General features: G+C 39.8%; 1 protein-coding gene across 2 annotated transcripts in view; it reads left to right on the forward strand.

The window, feature by feature from the left end:
• Positions 1-18154, forward strand: part of LOC122840204 (aryl hydrocarbon receptor-like) — a 38395-nt gene extending 20241 nt beyond the window's left edge. The window contains exons 3-11 of one of the 2 annotated variants that reach the window (XM_044132444.1): positions 7794-7891; positions 8751-8840; positions 9519-9633; positions 9763-9890; positions 9967-10169; positions 10391-10500; positions 11367-11508; positions 11618-13304; positions 15207-18154. In XM_044132444.1, the coding sequence (XP_043988379.1) occupies positions 7794-7891; positions 8751-8840; positions 9519-9633; positions 9763-9890; positions 9967-10169; positions 10391-10500; positions 11367-11508; positions 11618-13304; positions 15207-15269 (2636 nt within the window). In that variant the 3' untranslated portion in view covers positions 15270-18154. The remainder of the gene's footprint in view (positions 1-7793; positions 7892-8750; positions 8841-9518; positions 9634-9762; positions 9891-9966; positions 10170-10390; positions 10501-11366; positions 11509-11617; positions 13305-15206) is intronic. The other variant, XM_044132445.1, reaches the window with a different exon arrangement.
• Positions 18155-23778: the final 5624 nt, after the last annotated feature.

Here is a 23778-nt window from a genome sequence, read left to right on the forward strand (position 1 = left end):
GTTTTTTTTGATAAATCCCATAACAGCCCACTGGATCGTGGTGTGTGTGGTACAGTCTTTCATTTCTGCTCTCACAACACTGCACAGCTGCTGCTAAGACCAACTTGCTCTTCATTCACCACACCAAGCCTTTGTGTTGTTGCTGTAAGCATAGAGACATTAGATTTTCTCTGCATACAGTAACATCATAACATATATATACTTTTCAGTCAGGCAATTATCTCCAATCAGAAAACAGACTCACCCTCACCCGAGCAGAGTTTATACAAGCTGACTGCAGCTTCAAAGGACATCTGAGAAGCCAAGATCAAGACAGATTTTTTTTAGCTGAAGTGCAGGGGGGGTTTCAACAAGCAGCAACAAGACAGCAGGAACAACTGAGAGTAAAACAAGATAGAATTAAAAAAAAAAAATCTGTGTAGTTAATTTACCTTTTGTCTTGCCATTAAAAATCAACAATTCTTTTCTTTTTTTTTTCCCCCAACATATAATAGTTATGACAAAAGCTAACATGCTGATTTTGAGTTTCAACCACTTGTTATTTGAATTATTTTTCTGTGTGAGAGGTATGAAACCAACATATTTCTTTAAAGGTATAGCTTGGATTTTATTAGTGTCTTTTTAGTTATCAGTCTTCATTCCCTCACCTCTAGTAGAACTGTTTCATGTCGCCATGATTCTGTAGGAAAGTGGTTAAGAGCTAGTCAGGCTGACTAACAATCCAAGCTCAGAAAACTGTGACAACCTGTCTGATTTGTTTAAGATCTGCTGATACTCAATGGTATTGTTTTCAATTCAGTTGTCAATTTAAACTTCAGGCTTACAGTTGCAGTATACAACATTTAAAAAAATAAAAAAAATAAAAAATAAATAAACAACAGTTTTTAAAATATTTGTTAAAACTGTCAACAGTATGAGGCAAATAATCTGTGAAAAAATAAAAATAAATCAAGCTCCTCTACCTCTTCTCTGCTGCTATTGCCGTCTGAAGAAATGCACCACTGCCGGCCAGAAATAACCAGTCAGAGCCAGAAGGAGTGTCTTAGAGTTGTTAATCAACTTCATGTGCTCATTGCTCAATATGCTAATGGCAGAGAAACAATTTAACATTCCGGGAAAACTGTTTATCTGCCGTCATCGGTCATTTGGTGACCATGCTAACTTATATTAGTACAAAATGTAACAACCACTTTGTGGAACAGCTAGCCTCTGGGCTAACAGACTAACTGTTTTTTTTTTTTTTTTTTTTTCCTGTGTGTCTGCATCAGGCAAAAATAGTTCCAGAATCAGCTTAGCTTCTTGGCTTTTGGACTAAAAACAGTTTGAAAGACTCTTTAGACATCTTGGTTATCTGAGTTTTAAACCTCCAGCTCTGTTATGTTAATCAGCCATCAATGTTCAGGTGAGCTATTGCAGCTGAGCATCTCCATCTGCGCTGCTGCTGTCTGAAATTGGAAGTATGTAAAGGTAAATTTTATTGCAAATGAGAACTGTACGGTAGTTTTTTGTTATCGCTAATATCTAATGGCTATAAAATTTTTCAGTTGGAGTGGAGTTAAATGGCAGAAATCAGCTAAAACTGCAACTTCCACAACTGTCTGTTTGCTAAGCTCATTAACATCACACCGTTTCTACTATTGTTGATAACTTAACAGAAAATCCAAACTATTCCTATTTCACTATAACATTTTTAACTCATAAACCATGGTGGGCTGCTGGTGAACTGCCCTTGCACCTCTGCCACCAGGCTTAACAGGTTTCCCGGGGAAACCCTCTTATATGAAGTGCTGCAAGATTGTTGCATAGCCAGAATGGTCACTTGCCTGAGAACTACCCAAAATACATCTTTGAGGAAGACACAGCCAGACAGGAAGACTTGTGGATCATGATAAAACTGTTTGTGTGTAATTTTTAGAGACTAAAGCTCCAGCTGCTGGTTTTATCACAGATCACTATTATCCATCAAAACATTAGCCAAGGATGGGTGTTCAAGAGGAGACATGTCTAGGATTTCAGATTCAGATCTTGTAAATCTTCAGGTAAAAGAAAAGGCTTTAGAGAGGAGAACAAACATAAGCTGTTTTGGGGGCGAGATCTGCAGAGTAGATAATGAAACAATATTGTGCTGCCTCAGAGTGGCAGATCTCTGCAGGAGCATGCTGATGGCCTCATAGCGTGACTCTCTCAGGCAGCTCTGGGTGTTTTGGAAAGCCTGTGGCTCACTGCTGCAGACATATTTGTGTGACGCTGTTAGAAATCATAGAAAAATGTGGAGTAGCTTTTCAAGACTGTTAAAAACAACTAGGGTCTGTTAGTAATCATAGTTGCCATAGTAACACCACATGTGCTTCAGTTTGATATGATTTAGTAATTAAGATATCCAGTTCATGCCAGCAAACTACTTTGTACGTGATGGAAGTGAACAGAGACTATGAGGAGATTGGTGTTGGGGCCCGCTCGAATGGACCAGCGGCTGTGTTTTCCCTCAGCATCATCACATGTGAGCAGAGACGGCGCTGTGCAAAGAGTCATCTGGACTCGTCTTTCACTATATCGTGAGAGCCCATGGCAACCACTGGGACTCAGATTTAATCAGGTTTTCTATTTTTTTCCCCAATTTCCATTCTTTGGAAGATTTATCCTTAGTCTGTCCAGCTTCAAACCGCAGCACTACATTTTCTCTCAAATTCACTGTTACAGTTTGACTTTTCCAGAAAAGCTTTGTTTGTTTATGTGCTCAACCAGAATCAGCTGCTGTCCCTACTCGGAGCCTGACAGTTGGATCAGAACCACAGAAGATGCAGCGCTGCATTTATTCAAGTGCTGTGATTCAGATGGATCAGGCGTCTGAAGGACTGGTTGTAGTGGTAATTACTCCAGGCTTTATCCATCAGCAGCTGCCAACATCTGAGAGCTGACATGTGGGGAGCTAAACTTCGAAAGCAAAGTTGGTGTTTTTGCCTCAAACTGTTGATGATTTCCTTCCTCTGAGAGCTGGAAGTGCTTCTAGACTGATCAAAATCATTGTAGTGACTTGTGCGGCACGCCCAACGCAGCAAACAGAGTTTTACTTCCTTTGTCTCTGATTCCATTTCCACATTGCTGACTGTGCTGGTGAAGCAGGACGTTATGACCAAATAGCTGCAAAAGACATAAGAGACTACAGGAAAACATTTTGACAAATGTGGATATTGATCACAAATTTAACTTGAAATTAAGGGGTATGAAAACAGACAGGAAGTAGAGCATAATTAAAATTCAGTTGCCTAGGAGCAGATAAATAGCTGTTTTCACCAGCATGCATTACATTTTATTCAATTTTATTTAGACCTCAGCTGCTTTGTGAGTCAAGGAATATAAGAGAAAAATACTTGGTTTACAGTATCTTGGTAACAAACCAAACATATGAATTAAATAAAATCTATATGTCATGATTACGTTTACATTTAAAACCAAAAAGCAGCAGTGGATGACATGACCTAAATTAAATAAACCAATTTTCCACATAATATAAATTTTGAATTATGATTAAAGTTATGTATACATTTATATTTTTGTTTTGATAGTGATACATAAAATTTAGAGAAAACTTTTTCGTTAAACATAAAGTTTAAACATTGCGCTGAATGAATCTACCTGTTTGCCTCTTGTATTTTATAGAGTAACATTTATGACACATTGATATTAGCTGAGTAATTAATTGGTTTATATGTTCAGGTAGCCTGCAGACAGTCATCTCCTTAACAGACATTCATTGCCTTTAGGAGCATCACATCATTTATATGGGTGAAATTATTTCCAAATAACTGTATGTGCCTTTATTGTGAAAAGAGAAACATTTCAGTAGCCTTCACCCAATCGGCTAAAAAGGTTTTGCAACATCAGGTGGGATAGGATCAGCACTGGAACAGTATGACAAATGTTGCTGGTTTTGAAACCTTTTAAAAAATCTCCATACCAGGAAGCCAGCGGTATCGACTTCAAATCTGTTTGAGATAAAGGTTTTGAAGATCGATTGGACTTTCATTTTCAATTCAAGATCAGCTAAAACAGAGAGGCAGTAGATATCGTTTGATCAAGTCTAGTGAGTTGTTTCTATAAAGCTACATATTAATGAATGGTAATGCTTGGTCATACACAGCTGACCGGTAACATACAGGAACAGAATGTAATTTGTATTTAACAGATAAAAGAACCAGACTGTGTTTATAAATTGATTTATACTGGACCCCATCCTCTGCCAGGATTTGCTACACTCCAGAATAATAGAATAGCTGGCTCAGAGGACAATTTCCACTCCTACAAAACTTTCTAAAAGAGCAAGCAGTATAACAGTTTAGGTCTGCATAGGTATGCTAGTTTTACTCCATGTGAACAGCTGGTGTCACTGATGCAGGACCGTTAGTGGAAGGATGAAGGACCTGCTGCAGTCGCTCCTATTGGCTGTTAGCACTGCGTGAGAACACAGATCTCTGCTCAGAATCTACTGGAACTAAATGTTTTCAAATCAAGATAATATTCCCCTATGCATCACTGACATGCTTTCTACTACTTCCCTGCTCAGTTTCATTTATTCAGGACTGGAGAGGTTAGCTGTTTCCATCCGGTTTGCTCTGCTGCTCAGGCTTAGTGGCTTCTAGGGGTGGGCGATATGTACTTAAAATTTTACCACGATATTTTGTGATAATATGGTGACAATGATAAAATTGACGATAATAACTATTTATTACTTCCTTTTTATGTAACGCTATGACTGACACAGTAATTATATTCCCACAAACACAAATAATGCTCTTGAAAAACATTTCTATATGTAATATATGTCTTTAGGACACCAGTCACATAAAAAAGTGTCATTTGTATCACTAAACTGCACACAGTACCGGCTTTGAATTATATTTTCAGTTGTACTGATATTTATGGATTTAATTTATTTGGTAGAAACAATGCACATTAACATTTTTGTGAATATGTCAGAATTTGCCAGAAGGCTATTTTTCATCTGTTGACCTTGGACACTGTCAAGGTTAAAATGACTGAACTTCACACATTTTTTTCAACAAAAACAAACCTTTATTGAACAAACAGTGGAGTAAAATTGTAAAAGTAATCCAAACAATATGGATAGTCTTTTGGTTTTTAAACCTCATTATTTGGAATTTATTGTGGCAATGATTAATCAAAAATTCTTATCATGATTAGAAATTTATTGTGTAAATGGTAAATCATATGATAGATGCTCACTCTTATTTTTTTCTGTCTGTCTGACCGTCAGTAGTTCCAACCTGGTTGATTTTTTTTATTTATTTTTTATTTAAGATAATTTCTTTTAAAGGTCTGGATCCTTGAACTGTGTCTTCCTTCTCTGAGCAGCAGACATGCAGACTCCTCTGCAATTTCATCAATCACACATTGAGCTTTTTTTGAAACAGGAAGTCAGAGCTTGGTGGTGGTGTCAGATTAATCTGAAACCTGATGGAGTCGGAGGGTCAGGCGGCAGGACGATCTGCAGCCTGGAAAATGCCTTTGTTTATTTCAGTTTTCCTGGTAATGAGACTTTGAACTGCCTTTTGTTCTGGGGCTCTCAGGTTTCTGATGATGCCAGCCAGATCACAGCACCTTTGTCTTAGTCATAGCTTTAAACAAACACAGATGTGGATATTTGCACGAGAAGCTGCGGTAGTGACTTCTTCTGGTTTAGTCAGAGCAGAAAATAGTTTCCTTTTTAAATCCAGACCGGGTGGTCAGTCATGCCGACATGTTAGTAAGCACATAAGATAGATCATCAGCTGTTTCTCTCTCCAGCTGTGGTGAAAGGTCCAGATTTATAAGTCTGATCTCATGCTAAAAGTGTTTTTCTCTCAACCTGGGCAAAAACATTCCCACTGTAGATGCAGCAGGAGATAAAACATAGTAACACTGTGGTTTGGATAAGCTTTGGTGGGTTGAGGAAAATGAGAGGAATGACTGCTGCTTTGGCTTAGGCTTTGTGTTTTTTACTGAGGGATGTCTGCTCTCACAGTATCATTACCCAGCCTTTTGTCCCACTGCTGCGCCTCTCCACACAGCAGCAACATACGCTGCAAGACTGCTGGCAATGGAAAATGTTGTGGAGGAAGAGCACAGAGCAGAAAGAAAACTAGCTGTGCCACACAGAGGCCCAGTTATTCACTGAAACCATGAACAGAACAAGGCACAGCAGTGGACAGTTGTTTTGAAGAGTTGCAGGTTTCCATCAAGAAGGAGGTGTTGCTTGTTGTCAGTGTGGAGTAAGGGAGTGTGTGTGTATTGGAGGAGGAGCTCTAACAGGCTCTTCCCTCCTCTACAAAGTTGCGTGACTGGCCTGGTCAGCCATTCAGGGAGAGGCCGGATACTGGGATCTTCCTGTAGTGGCAATCCAGATAAGGAAACATTCTCATTGACTAAACTCCCTATGGACAGATGCAGAAAAATGCATGTGCATGGGTGCACACGCCTGCAGGCGTGTGTGTGTGTTTGTGTGTGTGTGTGGATAGACATGGTGGCAAATCAGTTTTCCTTCTGTTAAAGGTCTTGCTGAGCTGCACACTCCAAAAAACACTAAATCTTTCTAAGTAGTTTTGTTTAGTTTCTAGTGCAAATGATTTAGTACACTTAAGATAAGACAAAACAAACTGAAAGTAACTTTTGAGGATTGGAGCTTGTTTTCAGTCAGTAATTCCTTCAAATTGATTTAGAAAAGGACTAGTCCATTGTCAGATTATTTCATTTATAACAAGACATTTTCTCCATGTTATAAGTGGAACTAGTCCTCTTTCATTCAGTGCTTCCCAAACGCGGTCCTCCAGTTTTCCTGTCCTATTTCCAAACCTTTGACTTAACACTAAGTCAAGGGAGATCGTTTAATCATTTCAGTCAGGTGTGCTGGAACAGAGACTCATCTAAGACCTGCAGGACTTGACTACTTGAGGACCAGTTTAGGGCACCACTGTCTTAAATCAAGCTCCCATATCTTGTTAAAAAGTTACTTGTAAGTTAGTTTTGTCTTATTTCATGTGTACTCAGATATTTGAACTAGAAACTAGACCAAAACGCTTAGTGTTTTTACAGTACAGATGAGCCTATTTTATTGTATTTGCTTCATAATCCAACCTCTAGACTTTCCAGGGGATGCAGGAACAATTGTTGCTTTCAAAAACATAAACAGTCTGCAACACTATGCCATGACTTTATGGGAGGACTCAGAAGAACAACACATATCTACTGTTACAATGTAATAATCTGGTGGACATGCTTATTACAGCAGGGTGTCCATGTGTTGGAGCACCAGGAAGACTCTACTGTGAACATGATGCAACGTGCAGGGCTGCTAGAGGAAAATGATCCACACTGAGAGGGGACTAATATGGAAAAGATGCCGAAGCAAGCTTAAAGCAAACACTGAGCTAGTAGATCTGTATGCAGCCTGGGCAGGTTATGAGTGAACCTCAATTAAATTTTTTTTGCTGGAATCAATTTATTTTATTTTTTAATTTTTTGTCATGAATGTTCATGCTACTAATTAAACCAGACCACAATGAGACTTCTGTGCACGGTTTATGACTGCACAGAAAAAGAACATAGACATCTCAAACCAGAGCTTCGTTTACGGAAGCAATTATTAAACCTGAACCTGAAGCTCACCTTACTGTAAGCACAAAAAGTTATTCCAAAGGGTGAATGCAGCTTTTTAATAAAACAATGTTTCAGTTTCTGTTTTGATCATTTAGATGATGTCTATGCTTCTGTGCTTCTGTGTTTCTCCTCCTGCACAGCTTCCATGAAGAACGGTAATGGCGGCCGGGTGCCTCTGGGGGTCAGCGGGCAGAACATGGACTCCACTGGCTTCTCTGAAGGAGAGTTGCTGCTGCAGGTGAGAGGATATGTTAACCCTGTGGAGAAACAGTTACTGAAGCCTTCAGCGCTACACTCACCTGACAACAGCTAGGTCACCGACGTTCCAGCTGCTGGATTATACATTAGCAGCTGTGCCCAGGATCACTTCCTCATTGGACACTTTCAGTTTTCTAACTATTAACTAATACAACATATAAAACTGAACCAAATACATTACACTGGGAAAGTATTTCCATCAAGCAGAAGTTGTTCACATTTTGTCACATGACGATGCCAATCTTCAGCCTTTTTGCCATTTTGTTTGAGATAGCAACTCAAAGTAATGCGTAATTAGAATGTGGAGATTCATGGTAATATTTTTTTTTTACCAATAAAAATTTGACATGTGTAGCTGAGGGCCTCTGCAGGTTGTTTTGCATATCCACAATCTATAGTTTTTGCTCCTTTGTCTTTCTAATTAGCTCAAACTCAGTCAGTCTGGATGAACAAAATACATTTTCCATAGACCTTTCATTTGATGTTGCTGGTCTAAACTTTGAGTGTGCCATTGAAACACATGACAGTTCCAATGCAGTTCTGGCTCTATGTTCAGGTGTGTTGTCCTGTTGGATGCTGAGCCTCTGCCAGCACCACCTCTAACAGCTTTTCTCCCAGGAATGACTGATGTTAAATTACCCTGTAGACTTAAGTGATACAGATTTATAACAAACTGTATGAGAGTTTGTGATTGTGATGAAAATATGAAAATGTTTTATGGAGATGAATACATTTGCGAAGCCCTGCAGCCAGCCAGCTACACACCCCAACTATTTTGTTCTGGTTGAGTTTCTTTATCAGTTTATCATTCACACCATGTTTTTGTGTTCACTGTGTAGGCACTGAATGGCTTTGTGTTGGTGGTGACGTCTGAAGGAATGGTGTTTTACACCTCCCCTACCATCAAAGACTATCTGGGCTTCCAACAGGTGAGACAGAGGCCGCCTGTCCTGCTTAGGTTTTGTTTATCGCAATATACCCCAAACTGTATTCATATCTAGGCCTGTCATAATAATAGATTTTGCTTGACAATTAATTGTTTATTGTGTTAAACTATGATATTGTTGTTTTGAGATGATTTTCAAGTAGTATAATGCTTATGGCCAAATAATGCAAGTTCATCCTCTTAAAGCTCAATAAACTTTAATTTCTAAAGGACATTTAACAGTGGAGACATTTTAGATACCCAAAATAAATAAACAAAACAACAGAACAAACACTAAGACACTGAAGTCCCTGTAAACAAAATTATCATTCAAAAAAATGGGTTAGTTGAGATCAAAGCACCAAACTGAAAACTTTCGTCATCTAGTCTTTGGTTAGAAAGACAGGAGAAAAACAATCATGCACATGGAAATTTTTAAGTTTGTTTTAATTTAGCAGGAAATTATTGATTTATTGCAACACGTTTTATCATATAATTTTCCAACTGCTGTTTGTTCCCTTCCTCTCCTGACCAAACAAGCTGGATATTATCAAGAATTATAATTTTAACTTCACTGTGACTCAAAAACCCTAAAAGTTAAACAGCTATGTCTGAACTCCCATCTTGCTTCAGTTCTGAATGTTGCCAGTGAGACCTGATGCAGTTGTCCGTCTCCCCACAGTCAGACGTGGTCCACCAGAGTGTGTTTGAGCTCATCCACACTGACGACCGAGCCTTGTTCAGAGAGCAGCTCCACTTTGCCTTAAACCCTCCTGCAGACACCTCCGATGGAGACTGTAAGTGGTGATGAAATGAGCAAGAACAGTATGAAATACAAATCACTGTCTATTTGATTTGCTGCCGGTGTAAGAGTTCCATGCTTGGCAGAATATTCCAGATGTGTTTGGTCTGTGTTTCTGTCTTAGTCTCCCAGAACTGTGGAAATGCAGTGATGTACAACCCGGAGCAGCTCCCCCCTGACAACTCCTCCTTCCTGGAGAGGAGCTTTTTCTGTCGCTTCCGATGTCTCTTGGACAATTCCTCCGGCTTCCTGGTTTGTCCATGCTTAATTCAGGAATAAAAATAAAATCCTAAAACCAGCATGTAATTCTAATCCTATTTTGAAACAGGCCCTGAAGTTCCATGGGCGCTTGAAGTACCTCCATGGTCAAAACTTTTCCAGGGACAGTGAGAGCTGTAAAAGTATCCAACTAGCTCTGTTTGCCATCGCTGTGCCTGTCCAGTCTCCGTCAATTGTGGAGATCAGAGCCAAAATGCTGCTCTTCCAGACACGGCACAAGCTGGACTTTACACCCACTGGCGTCGACAGCAGGTCTATGGTTTTCATTATGGAATAGTTAGGAAGTACTTGACTATTCTTCAGAAGAATAGTACTGGGTTACGGTACTGGGCTGCATCTGCATTAGGAAGTCAAGTCAAATTCATTTGAGGTGTTTTTACCTCCTGTGCTGTCAGTGAAAGGTGAAAGTTTGGTTAGCATGGAGACCAGTTGAACCAGTACTCTAACATTACTCTGCTTGATTGCTTCTGCAGGGGGAAGATAATCCTGGGTTATTCTGAGATGGAGCTGTGTGTGAAAGGCTCAGGCTACCAGTTCATCCATGCTGCAGACATGATGTACTGTGCTGACAACCACATCCGCAGTATGTTCGCTGTTCACTTGTCTTCTCTGCATTATAAACAAAGGCTAAATGGAGAGCCAGTAACACTGATGTTTATTTAACAAGGAGATACAGTGTCTTGAAAATACATTCACATCTTTAATTTGTTTTGATAGGGTCTTTACTCAGATACCTCAAAGTAAAATAAAGTGCAACCAGCTGCCTTCCAGTAGTCAAGTAATTAGTTAATAAAGTTCCTTCAGACAAAGACAGTACAGTCAGGGTAATGGACAGAAAAACATCACTGCTTGCAACAAGTATGAGACATGCAATGTTTCTCGTCGCACTAGTATGATGTTACATTAGGTCTTTGGGTTTAATCCTGCCTTCCACAGGTGGTCGACATGCTCTCCTGCATACACCAAACCATGAGCTAGCATACTGAACTGTATCAACTGGTATCATAATGCTCAGTGGAAACAAGACGTTAGTGAATAACCAGCATGATGAAGACCAAGGAGCACAGGTCTTGGAAGAAGTTGTAGAGAAGTTTAAATCAGGGTTAGATTTTAAAACATCTTAAAGAGCACTATTCAGTTTACTATTTTAAAATAGTAAGAATACACTTCCCACATTAAAACTATCTACTACACCATACTAATATCTACTGGTCGGTCACATAAAATTGCAATAAAATAAAACAAGGTTTTGTTTTGCCACAGTTGATACCGTAAATGTCATAATCTGTCTTAAGTTTAACTTTACAGTTTATTTCATTTTGGAGAGTTCTTTGATCAAATGTTGGCGTCACTGCAGGAGCCATTATTTACCAGCAGTATTTACAATATTTGAGAACACTTTCAAAATACCATTTTTCTAACTGAATGTGCGTGTGTTTATTGTGACAGTGATTAAAACAGGAGAGAGCGGTCTGACTGTATTCAGACTGCTCAGCAAATCCAACGGTTGGATATGGGTGAGCTCTAATGCCAAGCTCATCTTCAAAGGAGGGAGACCTGAGTTCATCATTGCATACCAGAAAGCTTTAACGTAAGTAGCTGGATGCATTGACAGCAGGCGGAATGTTAAATGTATCAGAACCAGGTCCAAAGTAGCCAGGAGCTAGTAGTCCTCATGTGTTCTGCCTTCTTTGTTTCAGCAATGCTGAGGGAGAGGAGTACCTAAGAAAGCGGCGGCTGCAGCTGCCCTTCAGCTGTGCCACGGGAGAGGCCATTCTCTACAACACGGGGCCCACTATGGACATCTCGCAGTTCCAGTTTGACAAAATGTTTGACAGCAGAAATACTAAGAGGGACTTGCACCCCACCTCCCTTTTGGACTGCTTCATGAGTCAGGATGAAAACATGTACAGCCAGGCGGTGGACAACCCCTTACCTGTGGACGAAGTGTTCATGGACACCCACGCTCTGGTCACTGTAGCCAGCAACGAGTGGCAGGAGAAGAACTCATCAGAGGTGCCAGCTGAACCCGTGCTGATGAAGAAAGAGGGCAAGCAGTCAGTGCTGGCTGTAATCGACAGCCTGGAGAAGCTGACTCACAGCGGAGACTTTGAAGACATTCTGGGGAACCTGGAGGTAGACGATTCTGAGCTGATGGAGTTGGAAAACTGCTTTAAGAGGTTCCACCAGGAAGAGGATCCTCAGAGAAGTTCTGGCTCGGATCTGGACAACTTCATCACCGATGAGATTGTAGACTTTATTGACTCGATGTTCAAAGAGAAGGGGGGGGAGTGCTTGAACAGCCTCACCTCGAGCTGCCTTACAGATGTCAACAATTTCTCATCCTCTGAACTGTGTGAGCCACAGCTCTTCCACACTCCCGACCCCAGTTGTTCTTACTCTCCTGTGAGCAGCTGCTATGAACACCTAGATGACTCTGTGCTTTCAGGCCAGAGTCTGGCTGTGTCCGCTCCGATGGGCAGCAGGAGCCACAGACAGTCCCAACAGGGTCACACTGACAGCAGTCTGCCGCCGCTGCAGCAGCTGCAGCTGCATGACATCTTCAGCCCGGCTATAGAGCTCCCAGCGCTCACTGTACCCAACAACTCAGTGACAGAGGCCTTCCCTTCTACCCAACCCTGCCAGAATCAGCAGGCATCCATCATGCCAGCTCGATGTTCTCAGGGCACTTCAGCTCAGGCCCAGCAGCTCCTGCAGCTGGGAAACAGGATGGAGGGACCAGAACTTGCAACTGGCCAGATCCTGCAAAATTCTGCTCAACATCTGAGCAACACAGCACCTGGTGAAAAAACTGTCCTGCCACCCACAATTCCCTATAGCAAATTCACCTCCACACCTCCTGGTGATCCAAAGTTTCTGCAGAAGGGTCTGGTGTGTGAGAATCACAGCGCTCCTGTGCAGCAGTGGCCTAAGAGCCAGCAGCAGACGCTGCCACATGCTGGCATCATCCAGAACGGACATGAGTCCATGTCCACATTCCAGAGCCAAAATCCAGGGAGCCAAACATTCCCTAGTTCCAGCTTCTGTCCAGGCAATGTCAGCAGACTGAGACACCTGGAGCAAGGGGGTCTGAGACCAGCCGGCAGCCAGGACCCCTTCAGCAGCTGGATACTCCAGCAGCACTTCTCCTCCAACTCAGCAGGGGTAAAACTTCTATCTCACTATGGTTCCCCAGATCTCAACTTGGCCAATGTGCCTCCGGATCAGAGTACCAACTACCTACAGTGGAGCCACAGTGAACTTCCAGTGGGCCCGTCAGCCATCAACCAGGAGATGGCCAACATCGGCCCTCTGGCTCTTGGCATGGCGCCTGCAGAGGACTCCTGTAACATACAGCACTACCTGGACAGCAACACACAGACACAGGTACACAGTCCTGAAAACACACCACCAGCAGCACAGAATGAGCTCCAGAAAGAGATGGCACACTGAACAACTTAAACAGTTAAATGTCTCACTGTCACCCAGTTAGCATGTGATACACACTGGTTTAGGTTCTAACACCACACCTTTATGGAGGAGTGGTGATAGAACTCCTCTAATTCCTCAGACCTCATGATCAAATGTAGCACTGATCATAAATCAGAGCATCATGAGCTCTGATAGAGGTCAGTAAGGCTCCAGGTGAACATAATTTTACTGTGTGGCAAGAATAATCACAACTACAGCATGAATTAGTTTAATTAAAGAAATAAACAATTGTATTTCTAAAAAAAATTATTGAAAAAATTAATGGCCATATTATAATTAATGCCATGTGTTTTGTAAAATCAAGCAGAGAAAAAATAAAATAAAATCACTCAATTTGGATTCACCCATCCATTATCTTACACCCTTATCTATATGGGGGCCGCAAGGGGAGCTGGTGTCTATCTCCAGCAGCCAACAGGCGAGAGGGGGGGGTCACTCTGGACAGGTCACCAGTACATCACAGCAAATTACCGGTAGATTTATTTTAAACCTAATTTAGTCTGGTTCTTTAAAACATGCTGGTGGATCATAATGAGCTTGCTGATTAGAGAAATATGAACTAAACAAGAGTTGTAATCTGAGACGATGGCAATGGAACAAAGACTGGTCCAGAACAGCACACACGGCATTGTCTAAGTCCAAGTGTGATGTAAAATATGCATGAATCATTCCTAGTTATACCACAGCATAAGTACAGCTTTAGTTTAGCAAGCTTGAGCAGAATAAAATCTGGATTGAACAACTTCAGAGATTGACTTTGTCCAATCTAAAAGAATGATCAAAGATAAAGGCCAAGTGAGCATTTAGAGCCTAGGGGCATCAGGGATACTGCACCCTAAAAACTAACAATTTCTACTTCATGTTGACAAAGACTAAGAAAATTCAAATTTGAACTGAACTTGTATTCAGGAGCAGTTGCATTGAACTGATCCTCTCTGGTTTAACTGGTGGGTAACTCTGAATATCATCAACAAAGCAATAGAAAGAGGGTTAGAACCCAGAGGGAACATAACCAAATATAACAGCTGTGGACCCACAACAATGAAAGTACAAAATTATTATCCATGACAGGAAGATCAACATTCTGGACAGATTTCAAACCAGACTGGAATTTTTTATTGAGGTTCTCCAATAATTCTGAAGTTGACTCAATATTTCTTTTGCTAAAATTTTAGAATGAAATATTAGTTCAGGTACTGGTCTGTTGTTAGACATCACTGCTGGGTCAAGATAATCAGATAGCTGTCTGTGGATGAAGAAAAAGAATGGGTAGACCAAAGCAGTTCACATCACAAACATCGCAAGAACAAAGCTGAAACGTCTAGTAGGTAGAAGGAAGTTATTACTATTAATAGGAAACTTCATGATGAATTGTAGAGTCTTCAAGGACTCATTAAGATTAAGTTCAGGAAAGCAAAATGAAAATTAAGAGTAAAAGTCTTACAGAGTAATGAGACAAAGGTGAAGTTTGGGGGAAGCAAAGAAATACCCCAAACAGTGTTCCACTATTAAACAGAGAAAGTAATTATGTCATGGTTTGGGCTTGCATGACTCTTTCTGGAACACACTCAATCATCTATATGAATGAAGTAGCAGAGCAAAGTCCTGCCATCATTTTGCTTCTATCAAAAACACAAGAAGCAACTGAATGTGAAATCCACATAAAAAGTTTAAAGACCTGCAAAAAAATAATTATAAAATAGAATATTTAACTTTAGCAGAATGTTCACATGTGATGTTGTGTTTGGAAGTATTTGTTGCTCCGCTCCTTTGCTGACATGGTTTTTGTCCATTCAGCAGAACAGCGGAGTATCCACTCAGGCTCAAGGAATCTTCATCAATCATGTTCCCATGGAGTAGAACGCAGCCTCATCCATCGTCCGCACGGCGACACAAACTCAGTATAGCTTGCCTGTATCAGTGCTTATCCATATTGCATATGTTCTAATATTATATATGTGTTTTATACTTCTTTGTACAATTACACAAATGCTCTTCTCTCTGCTTGTCAACTGTTGCTTCCGTGACGATATACAGTAGTAACAATGAAGTATGAATTTACAAGTGTGTTTACCAGGATGCAGATGGAGCCAACCAAAGATGTTTTATAAGGGAAACCTGAGCTCCTTCCAACACATCTCAACTTGATGTTTTATTGCAATCACTAAGGTTTTTCTAAAGGACTTAGTAATCTGGTTAAAAATATTGAACTGTGCCTTCAAATGAATAAGATATCAGATGAAATATGTACATTTTAAATGAAACTGTAAAACTAGTTGATGTAATTGTATATTTATTTGTTTAATTTTTTATGTGCCTTTTTTTAGGTTTGTTTGTTACATCAGAATGCTTTGGCTCTTGAAACCCCACATATGCAGAATGCATCAGCATATGTTCATTTATGTGCAGTCTATTGAAAAGCACTTCTTGGAAAAATGATTCTAGAGATTTTGTGTTTGAACAAACGAGCACTCCACTGCACCTTTGCACCCAATCCATTAGATCCCATCTGGACTTCACTTAAAGTGCCTTCTGCAGTCTCACTAGGTATATAAAAGCCATTTACATTCATCTCTACAACAAGCTAATAACCAAAGCTTCCAGGACATTGTCCCCTCACACAAGTGTTTAATTTCAAGCCATTTAGCTGCTTCTGTAAAACCAGAAAAGACTGAGAAAACATGCAGCCGAAAGTTCAGCCTCCAGACTCCAACACAGCCATTGAAATGTAAAATGTTATTTCTAATGAAAGAATACCTGTTAATTGATCAAGTATATGCAGTAGATGATTCAGCCCAAAATAAATTTAGAACTCCATATAATGATATGCTTGTATCTGATCTGAACACCTTCTGTAGCCACTATTTACTGTCAGACCTGAACTGATCTTTGTAGTTCTGAAATGTAATACCAAACACAAGCACTAGGTGTCAGTCACAAACTAGTGCACATTTTTCAAATTGATGAGATTTGTGTGCTCAACATATTTGAGAAAATAATTGCAGTAAAATAAAAAAGAATAATCTTGAAGTTTATATAAAGCTATTGTCAGTCCAGAAGGGGGGCCCAGAATATCTTTCTTTGATATTTATTAACTATTTATGTGTTTGTTGCTTCACAAGCATTTCTAAAATTTTCTAAAAAGTCATTGTAAAACCTAAGTACATCTTATTTTAATTCTAAGGCTTTCAAAAATTAGAACATGATAAAAGAGATGTGGTTGTTAGCAAGTCCTGAGAATTTTAAATCTAACTTCAGAACAAAACAGTTTCTACATTCTGCTGTAATTTATTAAATAAATGCAAAATGGAGGAGATGTTTATGATAAACTTAGAGCACCCTATTATCCAGTATTCTCAGCATCCTCCTTTGGCAGAAATGATGTAATTAAAATCTCATTTGTTATTAGCATGACGTGGTTTTAGCCTAGCTTCAGGCAGCTTACCTCACGAGGAACACTTTGGAACATAGAGGAGATAATAGGCAGTCTAATGCCTGTTAGAAATTACTTAGAGATTGACTCCTCAAAGAAAGGCAACTGTCCTCAGCGGTTTCCAGAACCATCTGAAAAAGCATTGCTCTTCATCCTGTTCCTGGAAACTGTTGCTTTAAAACCAGATTGGCCCTTTGGATCAGTGGACTCCGATAGATCTGGAGTGGTGCTGTGACCCAGTCTGGACACATGTGACTCCATATTAAAACACACATCTACTCTTCCAATTTCCCCCTGCTGAGATCCCTGCACATGAACTAGAGTAGAAAATGTTGTGATCACACTACAGAGTTCCAGCCCAGGTTGAAAAAAATAGTAACAAGGTCCTTTGTTCGTTGGAATGCAAGCTTCCAAATGCCCTGTGTGGCTATGTGGCGTCAGATTGTTGACAATAGCTTAAGAGGTATTGAAACAACAAGCAGATGAATATGAGACTGGCTCAGACTTGTGATTCAAACACTGAACTCCAAAACAAAGACACACCCAAACTTGTGCCCTGTGCCTTCAGATAAATCCTAACTTTCAGCAGAAATTTCATGTTGTTGTAGAGAACGTGTTGCTTTGTATCTACATGGTTCTCTGTATCAGAAAGTACATACATTTGCATCCAGCCAGGACAAACCATGACAAGGGAACAGTGGTGTGACCTGATGAAAGAAAGTGAGAATGTGACAATGCTTTAAAATCTCAACTTTCTTTGTTTCTCCAGCTTTTTCTATTCTTTTTGTAAAATTCTTCACACTACAGAACAATGTTGGGGGTCTCAAAGCCAAGCTAGATCTGCAGTAACATGGCAGCTTCATGGATTCCTGCTCTTCTCTAGGAAACCACTCAGTATTTAAATTTCCTTCACAACTGTCATGTATATTCATGTGTATATTTTAATGAAAACATTAGAATATACAAATGATAATTTGTATTCAGTGATATTCTAAAGATCTGATTGTTGAGGCCTTCTTCATGGCTGTTGTTGGAGATGTTTCTGCTTCACCAGCAGGGGGAGCTCAGCTGTTGAACTATGATGACTGTAGCCACTATGCAAAACTTGGAGCTGTACGTTTGAGTCAGAGCCATGTTAGTGAGCAAACATGTGCTCTGACAGCTGCCATATGTCTGCTCTTGTATTAAAAAGAGGAAAGAAAAATGTAATTGAATTTTATCTAACCAAGTACTTAAACTATATCTTTATCATTATATAACATGGCTTTGTATACTGTTGTATGCTTTTTTTTCATAAACATGTGCAATCATTCTGCTGCTGTTTGGCTCCTTTTGCTTTGTGTGTAATTTTCCAAGTTTACCAGAATCTCCTAATAAGGATTTTTCTATAGCTGTGGTTCCCAACTGGGTTGTCTTTTGTGGTACTCGGATGAAAACCATGTAATAAAAAACATTTATATAAATGGAGATTAACCATGCGGTTATTACCTGTTTTAAAAAGGTGGTTTTGCGGCTTCCTGTGAGCTGGTTTTAACTTGCATCTAGAAATGAAATCAAACCCAACTTAGCTGTGCTTCAGTTTGAAAGGGTTGTAAATTAAAAGATTTGGGTTAAAAATCATACCAATGCTATTGCCAACATATGAAAGACACGTAGTTGTGTTGGGCCTTGAAACTCCAGGTTTTCCTACTCTGTTCTCACACAAAGCCAAGCCTTGTTTTGTTTTCTAAAGAGATGGAAAGGCTTTGGGAGTAAAAGTTTTAAAGTGTTCCTTTAAATCAGGGGTCTCAAACTCCAGTCCTTGAGAGCCGCTGTCCTGGTGTTTTTAGATGTGCCACAAGTACAAAACACTGGAATGAAATGGCTTAATTACCTCCTCCTTGTGTACATCAGTTCTCCAGAGCCTTAATGACCTAATTATTCTATTCAGGTGTGATGCTAATGATCTGTCATTAAATTAATGACAGATCATGTCCGTCAGAGGGTTCCCTTGGATTTCACCTACACTGTAAGCTGTTACTGAACAAGCAGCAGGGTGCACCATAGAATATGGGTTACCAGTTCATCACAGGGCCAACACAAAAACAGGTCAGATAATCAACCATGCACCATACCAATCATTTTAATCCATTTAGAATCAGCAGTTAACCAGACATGCAGTTGGGGTGTCTATGGGACGAGGTGTAGTGCATATATCCTTATATCTAGGCCTCAATGACCTGAATCCTGCAACCTTTATTTGTGTCCCTTGTTCAATACACCTTAATCAATTCACCAATCCTGCCATGAAGCTGACCTGTAGCCCCTGAGTGGCTGAAACTCAAAACCCACATCTGAGGACATACAACCTTTAAGTCCTTCCACCTGATCCAGCTGAGCCCAAGATGATCTGCAGAAAACTTCAAAATCCATTAAAGCTGAAACTGCAAACAGACTAGCTCCCACAACATTCTGAAGACTTTCCACTCTCTGTCTCATTAGTTGATAAGGATGGATAAGACCCTGTGAAACGTTGACCCTGCCTCCCACCCAGCAACCGCTGGAGATCTGGAGATGGATCTCTCTTTTTTTCTGTAGTTTCAGATTTGTTCTAATTCTAACCAAACATTTTTTTTTTTGCCTGAAGGTGAAATATGTAAATGTGTTAAAGAAAGACAAGACTAAAATACATCATCTTTACCCATCCCTTCTATATATATACCCCAGTTTTTTAAAACAAACAATGTGTGTTTGAGTTAGATTATGATCCGGTATACAATAAAGGTAAACATCTAAATTTCACAAAAAGATAATAAATATGGTTGCTTGAGGGAACAAGTCAGTTTAGGTCAAATGATAAACTCACTACATGAAAACACAGAGAAAATATCATATTCCTATTCTTATTATCTTTGTATTAAACACTGCAGTGTTAATCATGCTTGGTTAGAGAACAATTGAAGAGTTTAAGAGCCATTTTGGGTAAATATCTTTGATTTATTTATAGCAGTTCTCAACTATATCTCATACAGTGAGAAGTAGCCATGCAATTTATTCCCAAAAATACTCTATTAGATTATATATATTATATATATCTGAATCTTAGTGGATAGTTTCTGGACTAATGTACTGAATGGTTTTCCCCTCTCTCTCATTCCACATGTTGTCACATCAATTCATAAATATTTGAAGTGTTTGTTTGTGTGTGTCTTGTATTTCCTTGTTGGATTTAGTCTCTTTTGGAGTCTTTCTGTAACTGAAGCTTCACTGCTCATCACCTGAGGTCTGTTCCAGTTTCCCTACATTCGACACCCAGCTCTGATGTCCAAACCTTCATGTTGATGTGAGCCCATCAGGCGGGTCGCCATGGTGTAGAACAGGGGTCTCAAACTCAATTTCCCTGGGGGCCGATGGAGGTAGAGTCTGGGTGAGGCTGGGCCGCATCGGGTTTTCCACAAGAAAAGCTCTTACAAAAACATTCCAATGTTATCAAATGTCTTTATTTTTATTTTTTAAACACAAAATAAGATGAAAAAATAAATAAATTAACAATTCATAAGAAAAAAAAATTAATCAGTAATAAATAAATAAAATATAATAATAACACAGCAGCTATAGAAGACTAGATAAATGTAATTATTATAATTCAGATTGTTATTGCGCCACATCCCCCCCCCTCCTTCTCTCTCTACTCACTCACTCTCTACTTCCTCTTCTGAGAGGGGAGATGTGGTACCAGCTCTCCATCTAACGGGTTAATCGAGTTTCCTAAATCTGCTGAGATTTACCCTGTCCAGAACTGAAGTAAACTCTGTTTAAGCTGGCATCGAGAAACGATTCGCCTGGTTTCTGACGACCTCCATCCAGGTGTCCCACCCTTCTTCCCCCTGTGAATTAGCCAGACTGAGCAGCCTGCAGCCAACTAGTTTCACAGAGCACACCTGTTAACGGTCGCTCGTTCTCTTTTATTACAATTTGCTCTTGTTACTGAACCAGGTAGGTTTTAGTGACTCGGGCGAGTCCCAAGGATGATGTTTTAAATTTGGGCTATCAGGAACCAATAAACATTTTCCACCTCTTCCTCTCCAGAATCGAACATCAGAGCTATTTTACAACCATCAAAGAACTTTAAGGTGACTCATTAATTGAATGTCCACAACATCTTTTAGATTTTCTTTATGCTAAATATTTTATTAGTAAGGCAATTTTGCAAGGGTCAGTACAGCTTAATTCAGTAGCAGAAATAATCAAATAAGAAAAATCAATCATCTAGTCTATCTTTCCCTAATGCTGACACTGAGAACTAAAAAGGGAACCTTTGAGAGAGACGGACAGTTTGGCTTTTCGAACCCCAGACCTGGCCTGATGATGAAGGAGGTATTGCAGCAGTAGGAGGATGTTGGTCGACGAAGGCAGGGATCTCTGTAGGTCTGATGAGCTTTCTTCTCTTCATGGATGGTGAGGTCACACAGGACTTGGGTGCTGGCAGGAAGGAAGGCATCAGTTCTTCTTCTTTGTCTTTGTTCTTTGCCTTTGTCTTTGTCTTTGCCTTTACCTTGGTCTTCATCTTTGTCTTTGGGGTCTGAACCCAGCTGATGAGAGAAGTGCAATTTGAAGCCACATGTTGCGGGGCAGACGGGTTGGTCCCCATGATCAGGACAGTCTTCGGCTCTGTGGCCCCGGCTCTTCTTCAGCTGCAGAGTTCTTTGTCCATCTCGATCTTGACTCGAAGCTGCCTGGAGGATCCAACCAAAGTTTCCTCTTTTGCACCCACCTTTTATAGGGTTCATCCACCCTTTTGGTTCATTTGCATTGGCTAGCACTGTTGCTGTGCTTATTTCATTGGCTACCTGCTTGGACAGATGATCTCATCTCCATCACTGTCTTAGAGACATTGTGTCCTGATGTCTGTGCTAATGTCTCAGGTTGCTTAACAACCTGTTTCCAAATAAGGCGTTGACCATCTCTGCTCTCCTGTTAGTTCCCCTTTTTCTCCTAACCTTTCACCTACCATTTACCTCCAACACATCAGTGATCTTTAATTGCAGTTACACCTTTTACACCATTTCAAGTTCAGAGTAAAAATCACATTTATAACTTCTTTTACTTCTCTGATTTATCATTCATTTATAATGTTATGATAACCATAATTTATCAGTTACTCTTATTATAATCTTAATGTGGGTTATTACAAATGTTTTCTGAAAAGAAACCAAGAATAATCCATGATTCTTATTATTTGATATCAAAGTTACAGTTACTTGTTTTACTTGTAAGAGTACCCACTAATGCAAGTGTAAGTGTAAGTATTATTACAAGCAAACCAATATTAATATAAGTATTTTACTTTGAATCTTATCCAATTACTCACAATGTTTAGATTTCTTTCTTTAAAACTTTCATGCTTTGAGATAAGTAATAGTCTGAACTATTTTTATAAAACTGCAGGCTGGAAACTTACTTCCTCTTTTTCCAGGAAACCTGCTCTTCTTGTTTCATGACTCTCTCTGTCTTGACTAGGATTTCTTATGATTAAATAGAAAAAAGTAGAATTAAAGCAAAGTTTTCAGGAGACAGAAACAACACACACAACCAAATTGATTTTATTGACATTTAAGTCTAATGTTGGGTCTAGATTTTACTTGAGTAATTAATTTTAAAGATAACTTTATTTATTGTTACTGTTAAACTAAAATCTCCAGCATGGGGAAGTGGGATGATCTCGGATTTTCTTGACAGATTCAAATGGCTGTATTAACAGTTCTTTAACCTTTAACTTTCTGAACATGAATGGAACATTGAACATAAACTGTTATGAATATAACAGTTTATAAACTGTTTCTTCTGCCTACTTCTTACTGCTAGAGGTCTGGCAGCGCTTCCTCTCGCATAGCCGAGCCACATTTGGCTTAAGGGAGGAGGCAGTTGAGACCCTAAGTAGAGCTTGAAGATGCTCGTCAGTAAGTCTGGACCTGTACTTGGACTTATTGAAGTTCAAGGTAGAGAAGAGCTTTTCGCACAAGTATGTGCTCCCAAAAAGACACATGGTCCGCTTGAACATTTGGGAAAGCTCAGGGAAGCTGGGTGGCAATTCTCTCAAAAATTGCCCAAGCTTGTCTGCTTGTCCACTCACCTCCCTGAACTTGGCTTTGAGTTCAGAGTGGCACTGCGGGTCAATGAGCTCCATTTGAAGCACTGTGATTGGTAAGTTAGTTCAGCTCCGCACACAACACTGAAAAGTGCCAATCATATCAAACTCGCAGGCAGTGTTGGCATAGTTACTTTGAAAAAGTAACTTTAATCAAACTACTGATTACTCCTTGAAAAAGTAACTTAGTTAGATTACTGACTACTTGATTTGGAAAGTAACTAAGTTACACTAAAAGTAACTTTTTAGTTACTTTCAGCAGGTGCTGACAACACTCCGCCTCCTGTGAAAATCACATTGAGCTTTGCCAATACTTTTTTGTAAGCTATTTTATAATGGTAACATCAACAATGTGTCTCCACTGATAAGGTTGAACTGAAGAGGAGATTGTAGAAAAATAAAAAACGTGAGTAGTTTGTGTGGTCCACTGTTGTCTGGAAAACTCTAAGAAGGATTTTAAAGCCCCCCCCCCCCCCTTCCCTCCCCCAGCCTCCAGGTTCTGTGTTACCCCTGCATTTGGTGTCACTGCGCACAGAGCTCCTCCTGCAGCTCACAGCTCAGATGGCTGCACAGATTTGCGACACTTATCTTAGTATTAATAATTAGAATTAAGTTGCCATTATAATTATTGGAAACTACGGACACGTTCATTCGTGGCTGTTTTCACGTTTATTGCGCTGTTTAAATTGGTCTCGATGTTTGTAGTTTTCTGGAGCGCAACGCGAAGCTCGACGTCATTCAGTGGTAATACATTAACTTGACATTAACAAAGACACAGCGGGACGGATCATCTGAGAAATGATGAACAG

The sequence above is a fragment of the Gambusia affinis genome, linkage group LG11 (assembly GCF_019740435.1).
Source record: "Gambusia affinis linkage group LG11, SWU_Gaff_1.0, whole genome shotgun sequence".
Lineage (NCBI taxonomy): Eukaryota > Metazoa > Chordata > Actinopteri > Cyprinodontiformes > Poeciliidae > Gambusia > Gambusia affinis.